This window comes from Equus przewalskii, chromosome 7 (assembly GCF_037783145.1).
Source record: "Equus przewalskii isolate Varuska chromosome 7, EquPr2, whole genome shotgun sequence".
Classification (NCBI taxonomy): Eukaryota; Metazoa; Chordata; class Mammalia; order Perissodactyla; family Equidae; genus Equus; species Equus przewalskii.
The window spans coordinates 3,703,405-3,715,605 of NC_091837.1; the positions used below are offsets into that span (position 1 = coordinate 3,703,405).

At 41.7% G+C, this 12,201-nt stretch overlaps 1 protein-coding gene across 3 annotated transcripts in view; it reads right to left on the minus strand.

Moving 5' to 3' along the window:
* LOC103545684 (cationic amino acid transporter 4-like) overlaps nucleotides 1-11,995 on the minus strand; it is a 54,510-nt gene extending 42,515 nt beyond the window's left edge. For 2 of the 3 annotated variants that reach the window (XM_070628274.1, XM_070628273.1), the window contains exon 1: nucleotides 11,756-11,994. Coding sequence is in view for 1 of the 3 variants with exons in the window: in XM_070628273.1 (XP_070484374.1) it covers nucleotides 11,756-11,782 (27 nt within the window). In the remaining 2 variants the exon portion in view is untranslated. Of the gene's footprint in view, nucleotides 1-11,755 lie in introns of all 3 variants that reach the window. The other variant, XM_070628275.1, reaches the window with a different exon arrangement.
* Nucleotides 11,996-12,201: the final 206 nt, after the last annotated feature.

Sequence of the window (12,201 nt, forward strand, 5' to 3'; positions counted from 1 at the left end):
CAACATCCCCCAGCAGATTGGCACATCTGTTATAACTGATGAACCTACACTGACACATCATTATCACCTACAGTCCATGGTTTACATTAGGGCTCACACTTGGTGTTGGACATTCCATGGTTTTGACAAATGTATAAGGACATGTACACACTATTACAGTAAGCCCTAAAAATCCTCTGTGCTTCCCCTATTCATCTCTCCTTCCCCACTAACCGCTGGCAACCAGTGATCTTTTCACTCTCTCCACAGTTTTCAGTTTCCAGAAGGTCATATATTTGGAATCATACTGTACACTATGTAGCCTTTTCAAATTGGCGTTTTTCACTTAGAAATATTCATTTAAGGTTGTTTTATGTCTTCTCATGGCTTAATAGTGACATCGACCCTGATACCATTTTCCCCACATCAAACCCAGCATATATGGGGTTAAAACCAAAACGCTCATGCCCTGCCTACTCCCTGGCTTCCTGGCTCCAGAATCCACCCTCCTCCATGGAGACAGGCATCACCAAGGACAAGAACTTGGATTCTTTTCTCCCTGCAAAAAGATACAGGCTGGTGGGAAAGCTGCTGACCAGCAAGGTCATGAGCTCTCTCCTCTCTGCAAGTCATCTCAAGACCAAACACAGGCTGGTGGGGAAGCTCCGTCCAGCAAGGCCATAAGCTCCGCCTCCCCTCCCTAAAACCCCAAATAAAAACCCTTCCTTTTAGCTTTTTGGGAAGTTTGAGATTTCAGTGTTAGCTGCCCTCTCTCCTTGCTCAGCACTGTGCAATAATAAAATTCCTACTTTCTGCCACTACACCCAGTGTCAGAGATTGGCTTGCTGCACAACGGGTGAGCAAACTCACTTCAGGTTCGGTATCAATAGCACTTTTCTTTTTAGCACTGAGAAATATTTCTTGTCTGGATGAACCACAGTTATTTATCCATTCACCTATTGAAAGACAGCTTGGTTGCTTCCAGGTTTGCCAATTATGAATAAAACTGCTGTAACATCCATGTGCTGGTTTTTGTGTGGACATAAGTTTTCAAGCCATATAGGGAAATACCAAAGAGTTTTGTTGCTGAATCATATGGTAAAAGTATGTTTACTTTTGTAAGAACCGCAAAACTTCTTCCAAAATGGCCGTGCCACGTTGCATTCCCACCAGCATTCCTGTTGCTCCCCATCCTCAGCAACATTTACTGTTGTCAGTGAATTGGGTTTTTGCATTCTAAAAGGTATTTAGTGGTATCTCACTGTTGTTTTAATTTGCAATTCCCAAATGACATAGGATGTGGGGCATCTTTCATAGGCTTATTTGCCAGATGAATATCTTCTTTGATGAGTTGTTTGTTCAGAACTTTGCCCATTTTTAATTGGGGTATTGGTTTTCTTATTGTTGATTTTTAAGAGTACTTTCTGTATTTTGGATAACGATCCTTTATCACCTATTTGTTTTACAAATATTTTTTCCTAGTTTATGCCTTGTCTTCTCATTCTCTTGATGGCCAATTGATTTTTGACAAAGTGCCTTAACATTCACCAGGGGGACCAGCAGTCTTCTCAACACACTGTGCTGTAACACTGGATCTCCACATGCAAATGAATGAAGTCAGACTCCTACCTCACACCACACAGAAAAATTAAGTCAAAATGGATCAGAGACCTAAACCTAAGAACTGAAACCATACAGGCATACCTTGGAGATATTGCAGGTTTGGTTCCAGACCACGGGAATAGAATGAATATCACAATAAGGTGAGTCACATGAATTTTTGGTTTCCCAGTGCATATGCAAGTTATGTTTACACTATACTGTAGTCTATTAAGTGTGAAAAGCATTATGTCTAAAAAAAGAAAGTACATACATTAATTAAAAATACTTTATTGCTCAAACAATGCTAACTATCTCCTGAACCTTTGGTGAGTTGTAATCTTTTCACTGGTGGAGGGTCTTGCTGGATGTTGATGGCTGCTGACTGGTCAGGGTGGTGTTTCCGGAATGTTGGAGTGGCTGCGGAACTTCCTTACAATAAGCCAACAATGAAATTTGACATTCGGAGTGACTCTTCCTTTCGCAAACAATGTCTCTGTAGCATGCAGTGCTGTTTGATAGCATTTAGCCACACTAGAGCTTCTTTCAAAATTGTAGTCCATCCTCTCAAAACCTGCCACTGCTTTATCAACTAGATTTTCTAATAATTAAATCCTTTGTTGTCATTTCCACAATCTTCACAGCATCTTCACCAGGAGTCGATTACATCTCAAGAAACCATTTATTTTCTCATTCGTAAGAAGCAACTCCTCATCCATTAAAGTTTTATCATGAGATTGTAGCAATTCAGTCACATCTTCAGGCTCCACTTCTAATTCTAGTTCTCTTACTATTTTCACTACATCTGTAGTTACTTCCTCCACTGAAGTCTTGAACCCCTCAAAGACATCCTTGAGGGTTGAAATCAACTTCTTCCAAACTCGTATTAACGGTTATATTTCAACTTCTTCCCATGGTTCATGAGTATTCTTCATAGCATGTAGCATGATGAATCCTTTCCAGAAGGTCTCAATTTACTTTGCCCAGATCCATCAGAGGAATCACTATCTATGGCAGCTATAGGCTTATGAATTGTATTTCTTAAATATTAAGACTTGAAAGTCAAAGTAACTCCTTGATCCGTGATAAAAATGACTGCCCAGATCCTGCAGAGTGGATGTTGCATTAGCAGGCATAACAACAACGTCAATCTCATTGTACATCCTCATCAGAACTTGGGTGACCAGATGCATTGTCAAAGAGCAGTAACATTTTGAGAGAAATCTTTTTTTCTGAGCAGTATGTCTCAAAGGTCTAAAATATTCCGTAAACCATGTTGTGAACAGATGTGCTGTCATCTAGGCTTTGTTGTTCCACTTATAAAGCTCAGTCACAGTAATTAGCATAATTTTTAACAGTCCTAGGGTTTTCAGAATGGTAAATGAGCATTGGCTTCAACTTCAAGTCACTACCTGGATTAGCCTGTAACAAGATAAACAGTCTGTTTTGAAGATTTGAAGGCAGGCATTGACTTTTCTTCTCTAACTAGGAAAGTCCTAGATGGCATCTTCTTCCAGTACAAGGCTGTTTCAGCTGCATTGAAAATCTGTTGTTTAGAGTGGCCACCTTCATTAACGATCTCAGCTAGATCTTCTGGAGAACTTGCTGCAGCTTCTACATCAGCACTTGCTGCTTCACCGTGTACTTTTATGTTATGGAGACCATTTCTTTCCTTAAACCTTAATCAACTTCTCCTGGCTTCAACCTTTTCTTCTGCAGCTTCGTCATCTCTCTCAGCCTTCGTAGAGTTGAAGAGAGTTAAGACCTTGCACTGGATTAGGCCTTGGCTTAGGGGAATGTTGTGGCTGGTTTGCACTTCTATCCAGACCGCTAACACTTTCTCCATATCAGCAATAAGAATTTTGCTTTTACCTTTTATGTGTTCATTGGAGTAGCACTTTTAATTTCCCTCCAGAACTTTTCCTTTGTGTTCAGATCTTAGCTGTTTGCTGTAAGACGCCTGGCTTTTGGCTAATCCAGGCTTTTGACATGCCTTCCTCACAAAGCTTAGTCATTTCTAGCTTTTGATGGAAGATGAGAAACATGTGACTCTTCCTTTCACTTGAACACTATGAGGCCAACATAGGGCTACTAATCGGCCTTATTTCAATACTGCTGTGTCTCAGGGAATAGGGAGGCCTGAGCAGAGGGAGAGAGACGGGGGAATGGCTCATCGGTGGAGCAGTCAGAACACATGACATTTATTAAGTTTACTGTCTTACATGGGCACAGTTCGTGGCAATCCCAAACAATTACAATACTAACATCAAAGATCAGTGATAGATCACATAACAAATTAATAATAATGAAAAAGTTTGAAACATCTTGAAAATTATTAAAATATGACACAAAGACACAAAGTGAGCAATTGCTGTTAGAATAAGGGTGCCCATAGACTTGTTGATGCAGGGTTACCACAAACTTTTGACACTGTTCAGGACAGACTGCCCAAGATATGCCACTCTGGTGTGTGAACTATTTTAAGCTGAAGACAATCAAGGGTCAGAAGACTCTGGAAGAACATTTACCCTTCCCCCAAATTGCCTAAAAGAATTTAAGATAATAGGGCCTGCCCTAGGAAGAAGCTCTGACCATCGATAATTCTGGGGATGGTAGACGTCTAGCTGGGGGCACTGCTTCAAAAGATCTCTTTTGGGTCCCATGGTCTGTCGATGGGACAATGCAAACATTCGTTTACCACATGTGAACTCTTTTCATCTTCCGGTACATTTCCTTCTCCCCCTTTGAAGTCTCAGACCTCAACCTCCCTCTCCTTAGTCCAGAAAGGCATATGCACTTCATTTTGCCTGTCTTTGGAATTCTTCCTGCTTATGTGAATTCCTGTGTACATGTGCTAAACTTAGCTTGATTTTCTCCTGCTAACCTGCCTCATGTCGTTTTAATTCTTTGACCAGCCATGAGAACCAGAAGGGGAAAAGGGGGGGATTCTCCCTCTTCCCCTGCAGCTTTGGCACAGCTGGCAGGATCCCCATGGGCTGGCAAGCTGCCCTCTCTGGCTGGAAGGACTCCTTCCTCCCTAGGACGGTGGCATAGGAGGAGATTCTGGGTCACCTGATGAAGGCTTGCAAGAGGAAAGATTCTGACCATGTCAGCCTCCTGGAATCTCTGTCTGCTGGGTCTGGTGGAAGCAGGTGGTGAGAACATCTTTCTCTCTTTCTAAATTTGGATTGGCAGGAGAAAATATTTTGGAAACTAGTTTCTTGTGCTTTTTAGTGACACTGGTAAATTTGGTGCAGTACTGCTGGCTTTGTTGGTCCTTTCCCTCCCAGAGATGGTCACTGTATTTTTTCTTTTTCTCTCTGTGTTTGGAGTCAAACGTCACAAGAAAGAAATAACATAGGGCAGGATGCAGGCATAGGCCTTATAAGCCTGCCGTCCGGGCCAGCCCCACAGGCTGGTGAGTTTGTGGTCTCAGCAGACCAGCATCTATTTACACAAAGTTTGCTGTGGGTTCACAGGCACATGAGGTAAAAGCTGTTGCTGAGGGACGTCTTGGAAGCCAAATGACCACAATAGTGGTGGATACGGGCTGAACAGATGAGACATCAGGGTACTTGCTGCCTCAAGAGGATGCCCATGATAGGATAAGTTGGCCAAGGAACAGAGTAGATGACAACAGGTCAGCTGCCAACCTCAAGAAAATTTCCACTTGGTGACATCAGCAACATGACCGAGTGAGTTGTTCCCTTTGTCTCTCCACATTTTGAACTACAATGAAAGGGACATTCACTGACCACAGGCGGAAGCCCACACAGCACAAAGGATGCCTGAGAGACACAGCTATACATCTGCGGGTGGATGGACTGGCCACCCGGGAAGTGCCAGAGATAGGTGAGCATGCCCTGCTCTCCCTCAGTAGTGAGGTGCAGGCACATGAACAATTTGCAACCCGCTGCAAACTCCCAGAAAGTGGGGATATGCAGCGGAGTGACGGTAAGAGGAGGAGGCGGTAACTCTCAGCCCGTGATCGTGGTCACTCTCCCTGCACAGAGAGGGAGCCCACCAAACCCCTGTGCTGTAAAAGAGCAGCCATAGCTCCGGTCCCAGGTCACAACAAGGAAGCCCCGCCTGTGACTGGAGTGTAAGCAGGGGCCTCAGCAGATTTCCGCGCTGAGGCACACACTTCCCAGGCGTGCACCAGAGCTGGCAGTGCAGCTGTGCTCCCAAAGAGGCGACAGGTCTGGGCGGCTGTGGTAAAAGGCACGGCAGCTTCGAACACATGTGCGTTCACTTTCCCAGTGGGGAGGGGGGCCCACTGTGCCCCAGGGCCATCAAAGAGCAGCCATGGCTCAGGTCCCAGCGAGGAAGACTCACCCACAAGCACAGCGGACTGCGGACTTCAGATGGTGAACAAGGACCTCAGCAGATTTCTGTGGTGGGGCAAACACAGCCCTGGCATGTGTGAGCGCTCACAGGGCAGCTGCACTCCCCAGGAGGGGTGGATCCAGGAATAGGTGTGGCAGCTTTGAATCCACTGGTGATCTCTTTCTGACAGGGAGGGGGAGCTCAGAGAACCCCTGAGGTGCCAAAGAGTGACCTTAGCCTAGTGAGGAAGCCCCACTCGACAAGGACGGTCCACACAAGTGCCTGAAGACACCCGAGGCTGGGATAAGCGCTCATAATACCCCTACGGCTTCCAGCAGTGGGGGTGGGGCCAGAAACCCTGCTCCTGCTCCCTCCTAGCTATAGCAGGGGGAATCTGCATCCTAAGACTACCACAAATGCCCCAACAAAAGATTAGTTTAGCAAACAGCATGAGAAACTTCAGCAACAGTTCAGACCAGAAGGAAAATGACAACTCACCAGAAACTGACACTGAAGACACAGAAATACACAACCTAAACGACAGAATTCAAAATAGCCATCAAAAGGAAACTCAATGACTCACAAGAAAACACAGAAAGACAATTCAAGGAGCCCAGCAATAAAATGAATCTCTTCACCAAAGAGATTGAAACTATAAAAAAAATCAAGCAGAAATTCTGGATATGAAAAACACAATTAATGAAATAAATAATAGTCTAGAATCATTAAGAAATAGAATTGATCTTATGGAAGAAATAGTCTTCTTGAGGATAAAAATGTAAAAATTCTACAGGTGGAGGAGACAGAACTAAGATTTTACAAAAATGAAGGAATTCTCTGAGAAATATTCAGCTCAATTAGGAAGAGCAACATAAGGATTATACGTATTCCAGAGGAAGAAGAGAGGGAGAAAGGAGCAGAGAGCCTGTTCAAAGAAATAATTGCTGAGAACTCCCCAAATATGAGGATGGTTTCTGATTTACAGATAAATGACACTAATCGAATGCCCAACTTCATCAATGCTAAAAGATCCTCTCCAAGGCATATAATAGTAAAAATGGCAAAATTTTGGGATAAGGAAAGAATATCAGGAACAGCAAGGCAGCAGAAAATAACCTATAAAGGAAACCCTATCAGGCTTTCAGCAGATTTCTCTGCTGGAACCCTACAGGCTACAAGAGAATGGAATGATGTATTCAAAATACTGAAAGACAAAAACTTTCAGCCAAGAATACTCTATCCAGCGAAGCTTTCCTTCAGATACAATGGAGCAATAGAAGCTTTCTCAGATAAACAAAAGCTGAGGGAGGATATCACCACAGTCCTTTCCTACAAGAAATAATTAAAGATGCCCTCATACTGGCAACAAAAAGGGAAAGGTCTACAAAGCTCTGAGCAAGGAGATAAATAAACGGACGTGATGAGAAACCTGCAGCTCTCCACCAGAATAGGGAGGCAAAGGCTCAATTACAACTTAAAGAGAAAGAGAAAGAAAGCATCAAAAGTAAATCACACTTCAACTCAGCCACACACTCAGGAAATTTCAAACAGAACAAGGTGTAACAGCAATGACTCAGAGGGGAGAGGAAAGGGAAGGAACCTGGTTAGGCTAATGGAGATAAGAGGCTATAAGAAAATGGACCATCTCATCTGCAATATCTTTCATACAATGCACATTGTAAACACTAAACAAAAAATCAGAGCAGAGCCACAATTCAAAAAAAAGAGAGAGAACTGAGAAACCCCTCTCAGAAAACCAACAAAATGAAATGGCAGTCAGAAATACAAAGGGGGAGCAGCCCCATGTCCATGTGGTTAAATTCACGTGCTCCACTTCTGTGGCCCAGGGTTTCACTCACTCAGATCCTGGGTGCAGACATGGCACCACTCATCAGGCCACGCTGAGGCCTCATCCCACATAGCACAACCAGAATGACCCACAACTAAAATATACAACTACGTGCTGGGGGTATTTGGGGAGCAAAAGCAGAAAAAAAAAAAAAACGATTGACAACAGTTGTTAGCTCAGCTGTCAATATTTTTAAAAAAGGAAATACAAAGGAAGAGAAAGAATGGAAACATAGAACAACCAGAACACAAGAGATAAAATGGTAGCATTAAGCCCTCATACAACAATAATCTCTTGAAATGTAAGTGGATTGAACTCTCTACTCAAAAGACACAGAGTAGCTGGATGGATTAAAAAACAAGACCCAACAGGGGCTGGCCTGGTGGCACAGTGGTTAAGTTCCCATGTTCTGCTTTGGTGGCCTGGGGTTTGCCACTTCAGATCCTGGGTGCAGACATGGCACTGTTTGGCAAGCTATGCTGTGGTAGGCATCCCACATATAAAGTAGAGGAAGATGGGTCTGGATGTTAGCTCAGGGCCAGTCTTCCTCAGCAAAAAGAGGAGGATTGGTGGCAGATGTTAGCTCAGGGCTAATCTTCCTCAAAAAAATAAAAAAAGACCAAACAATATTCTGTCTCCAGGAAATGCATCTCAGCTTCAAAGGCAAACATAGGCTTAGAGTGAAGGGATGGAAGACAATACTTCAAGCTAATGGCCAATGAAAGAAAGTAGATGTTGCCATACTTTTAACAGACAAAGCAGACTTTGTTTTAAAAAAGACAATGAGAAACAAAGAGGGGCAGTATATAATGATACAAGGGACATTCCACCAAGAGGACATAACACTTATTAATAGATATGCACCTAATACTGGGGCACCAAAGTACATAAAGCAATTATTAACAGACCTAAAGGGAGAAATCAACAGCAACACAATAATAGTAGGGGACCTCAACACCCCACTTACTTCAATGGACAGATCATCCAGACAAAAAGTCAACAAGGAAATAGATTTAAATGAAACACTTGACCTGATGGATTTAATAGACATATATAGAGCATTCCATCCAAAAACAGCAGAATAACATTCTTCTCAAGTGCCCATGGCACATTCTCAAAGATAGACCATATGTTGGGTAACAAGGTAAGCCTCAACAAATTCAAGAAGATTGAGATCATCCCAACTGTCTTTTCTGATCACAATACTCTGAAGCTAGAAATCAACCACAAGAATAAAACTGGGAAAGTCAGAAATATATAGAGATTAAACAACTTGCTATTGAGCAACAAATGGAAGAAATCAAAGAGGAAATTTAAAAATACTTGGAGACAAATGAAAATGAAAAAACAACATAACAACTCTTAGGGGATGCTGCAAAAGCGATCATAAGAGGGAAATTCATAGCAACACAGGCCCACCTCAACAAGCAAGAGAAACCTCAAATACGTAATCTTAAAATGCACCTAACACAGCTAGAAAAAGAAGAATAAACAAAGCCCAAAGTCAGCAGAAGGAGGGAAATAATAAAAATCAAAGCAGAAATACATGGAATAGAGACTGAAAAAACGGTAAAAAGGATCAATGAAACTAAGAGCTGGTTCATTGAGAAGATAAACAAAATTGACAAATTCTTAGCCAGACTTACCAAGAAAAAAAAGAGAAGTCTCAAATAAATGAAATTAGAAATGAAAGGGGAGAAATAACAACAGCTACTGCAGAAATACAAAGGATTATAAGAGAATACTATGAAAAGCTAATGCCCACAAATTCAGTAACCTAGAAAAAATGGATGAATTTCTAGACTCATACAACCTCCCACAACTGAATCAATTAGAAACAGAGAATCTGAACAGACCAATCATGAGGACAGATATTGAAACAGTAATCAAAAACCTCTCAAAAAACAAAAGTCCAGGACCAGATGGCTTCTCTGGGGAATTCTACTAAACATTCAAAGAAGATTTAGTACCTATCCTTCTCAAACTATTCTGAAAAATTGAAGAGGATAGAGCACTTCGTAACACATTCTATGAGGCCAACATCACCCTGATACCAAAACCAGACAAGGAAAACACAAAGCAGGAAAACTACAGGCCAAGATCACTGATGAACTTAGATGCAAAAACCCTCCACAAAATATTGGCAAACTGAATACAGCAATACTTTAAAAGAGTTGTACACCACAATAAAGTGGGATTCATTCCAGGGGTGCAAGGATGATTCAAGATCTGCAAATCAACCAATGTGATACACCACATTAACAAAATGAGGAACAAAAATCACATGATCATCTCAATAGATGCAGAGAAAGCATTTGACAAGATCCAACATCCATTTATGATAAAAACTCTCAATAAAATGGGTATTGAAGGAAAGTGCCTCAACATAATAAAGGCCATATATGACAAAAACACAGCCAACATCATATTTAATGGCAAAAAACTGAATCCCTCTGAGAACAGGAACAGGACAACTGTGCCCGCTATCGCCCCTCCTATTCAACATAGTACTGGAGGTATTGGCCAGAGCAATAAGGCAAGAAAAAGAAATAGAAGGAATCCAAATTGGAAAGGAAGAAGCAAAACTTTTGCTATTTGCTATTTGATATGATTCTCTATGTAGAAAACCCTGAAGAATCCACCAAAAAACTACTAGAAATAATCAACAACTATAGCAAAGTTGCAGGGTACAAAAATCGCTTTTAAAAAATCAGTTGCATTCCTATACACTAACAATGAACTAGCAGACAAAGAAACCAAGAATACAATCCCACTTACAATCACAACAGAAAGAATAAAATACCTAGGAATAAATTTAACAAATGCAGTGAAAGACCTGTACACTGAAAACTATATGTCATTATTGAAAGAAATTGAGGAAGACAGAAAGAGATGGAAAGATATTTCATGCTCATGGATTGGAAAAATAAACATAGTCAAAATGTCCATACTACCTAAAACAATCTATGGATTCAATGCAATCCCAATCATAAGCCCAATGGCGTTCTTCACAGAACTAGAACAAAGAATCCTAAAATTTACATGGAACAAAAAAAGACCCCAAATAGCCAAAGCAATTCTTAGAAAAAAGAACAAAGCTGGAGGCATCACACTCCTTGACTACAAAGCTATAGCAATCAAAACAGCATGGTTTTGGCACAAAAACAGACAAACAGATCAATGGACCAGAAGTGAAAGGCCAGAAATAGAACCACACATCTATGGACAGTCTATCTTTGACAAACGAGCCAAGAACATACAACAGAGAAAAGAAAGTCTCTCCAATAAGTGATGTTGGGAAAACTGGACAGACACATGCATAAGAATGAAAGTAGAACACTATCTTGCACCATACACAAAAATTAACTCCAAATGGATTAAAGACTTGAATGTAAGAACTGAAGCCATAAAACTCCTAGAAGAAAATATAGGCAATATACTCTTTGGCATTGGTCTTAGCCACATCTTTGTGAATACCATGTCTACTTGGGTAAGGGAAACAAAAGAAAAAGTTAACAAAAGGGATTACATCAGACTAAAAACCTTCTACAGAGCAAAGGAAACCATCAACAAAATGGAAATACAACCCACCAATATGGGAGAAGATATTTGCAAATCATTTATCAGACAAGGGGTTGATATCCAAAGTATATAAAGAACCCACACAACTCAGCAACAACAACAACAAAACAAACAGCCCGATTAAAAAATGGGCAAAGGATATGAACAGAAATTTCTCAAAGGAAGATATATGGATGGCCAACAGGCACATGAAAAGATGCTCAACATCACTAATCATTAGGGAAACGCAAATCAAAACTACAATGAGATATCACCCTACACCAGTGAGAATGTCTGTAATTACCAAGACCAAAAACAGCAAATGTTGCAGAGGATGTAGAGAAAAGGGAACCCTCTTACACTACTAGTGGGAATTCAAACTGGTGCAGCCACTATGGAAAACAGTATGGAGATTCCTCAAAAAACTAAAAACAGAATTACCATATGATCCAGCATCAGGCAGTCCATGCGGGATCTACTGTGGATGTGCCCTGGACCTCCACTGCAGAGAGTTCATGTCCCCTGGACACAGCCCATCTATGAAATTATAAACCTCTCCTGCCTCCATGGTCAGAAGACCCACTAAATTTAGAGAGGACTCAGAAAGGTCAGTGGCTATTCATAACCCCACCCACGGAGATCGTGGCTGGCTGCTAAGGGGGTTCTTCCAGCCCAGGATTACACTGTAGTTATCAGACTGACCAGGGGACCCCTGGAGGAAACGCCCTCACAGGGGAAATAGAGGGCCAGACCCTCTCCCAGGCCCTCCTGCAAATGACCAGGAAGTGGCTCTGCTCGAGGCTGACACTCAAGGGTTAATAAGAGCAATTTTAGAGGTGTTTCCTCCTAAAGGTAAATGGCCAAAAATGGAATTATGCACTCAGAAT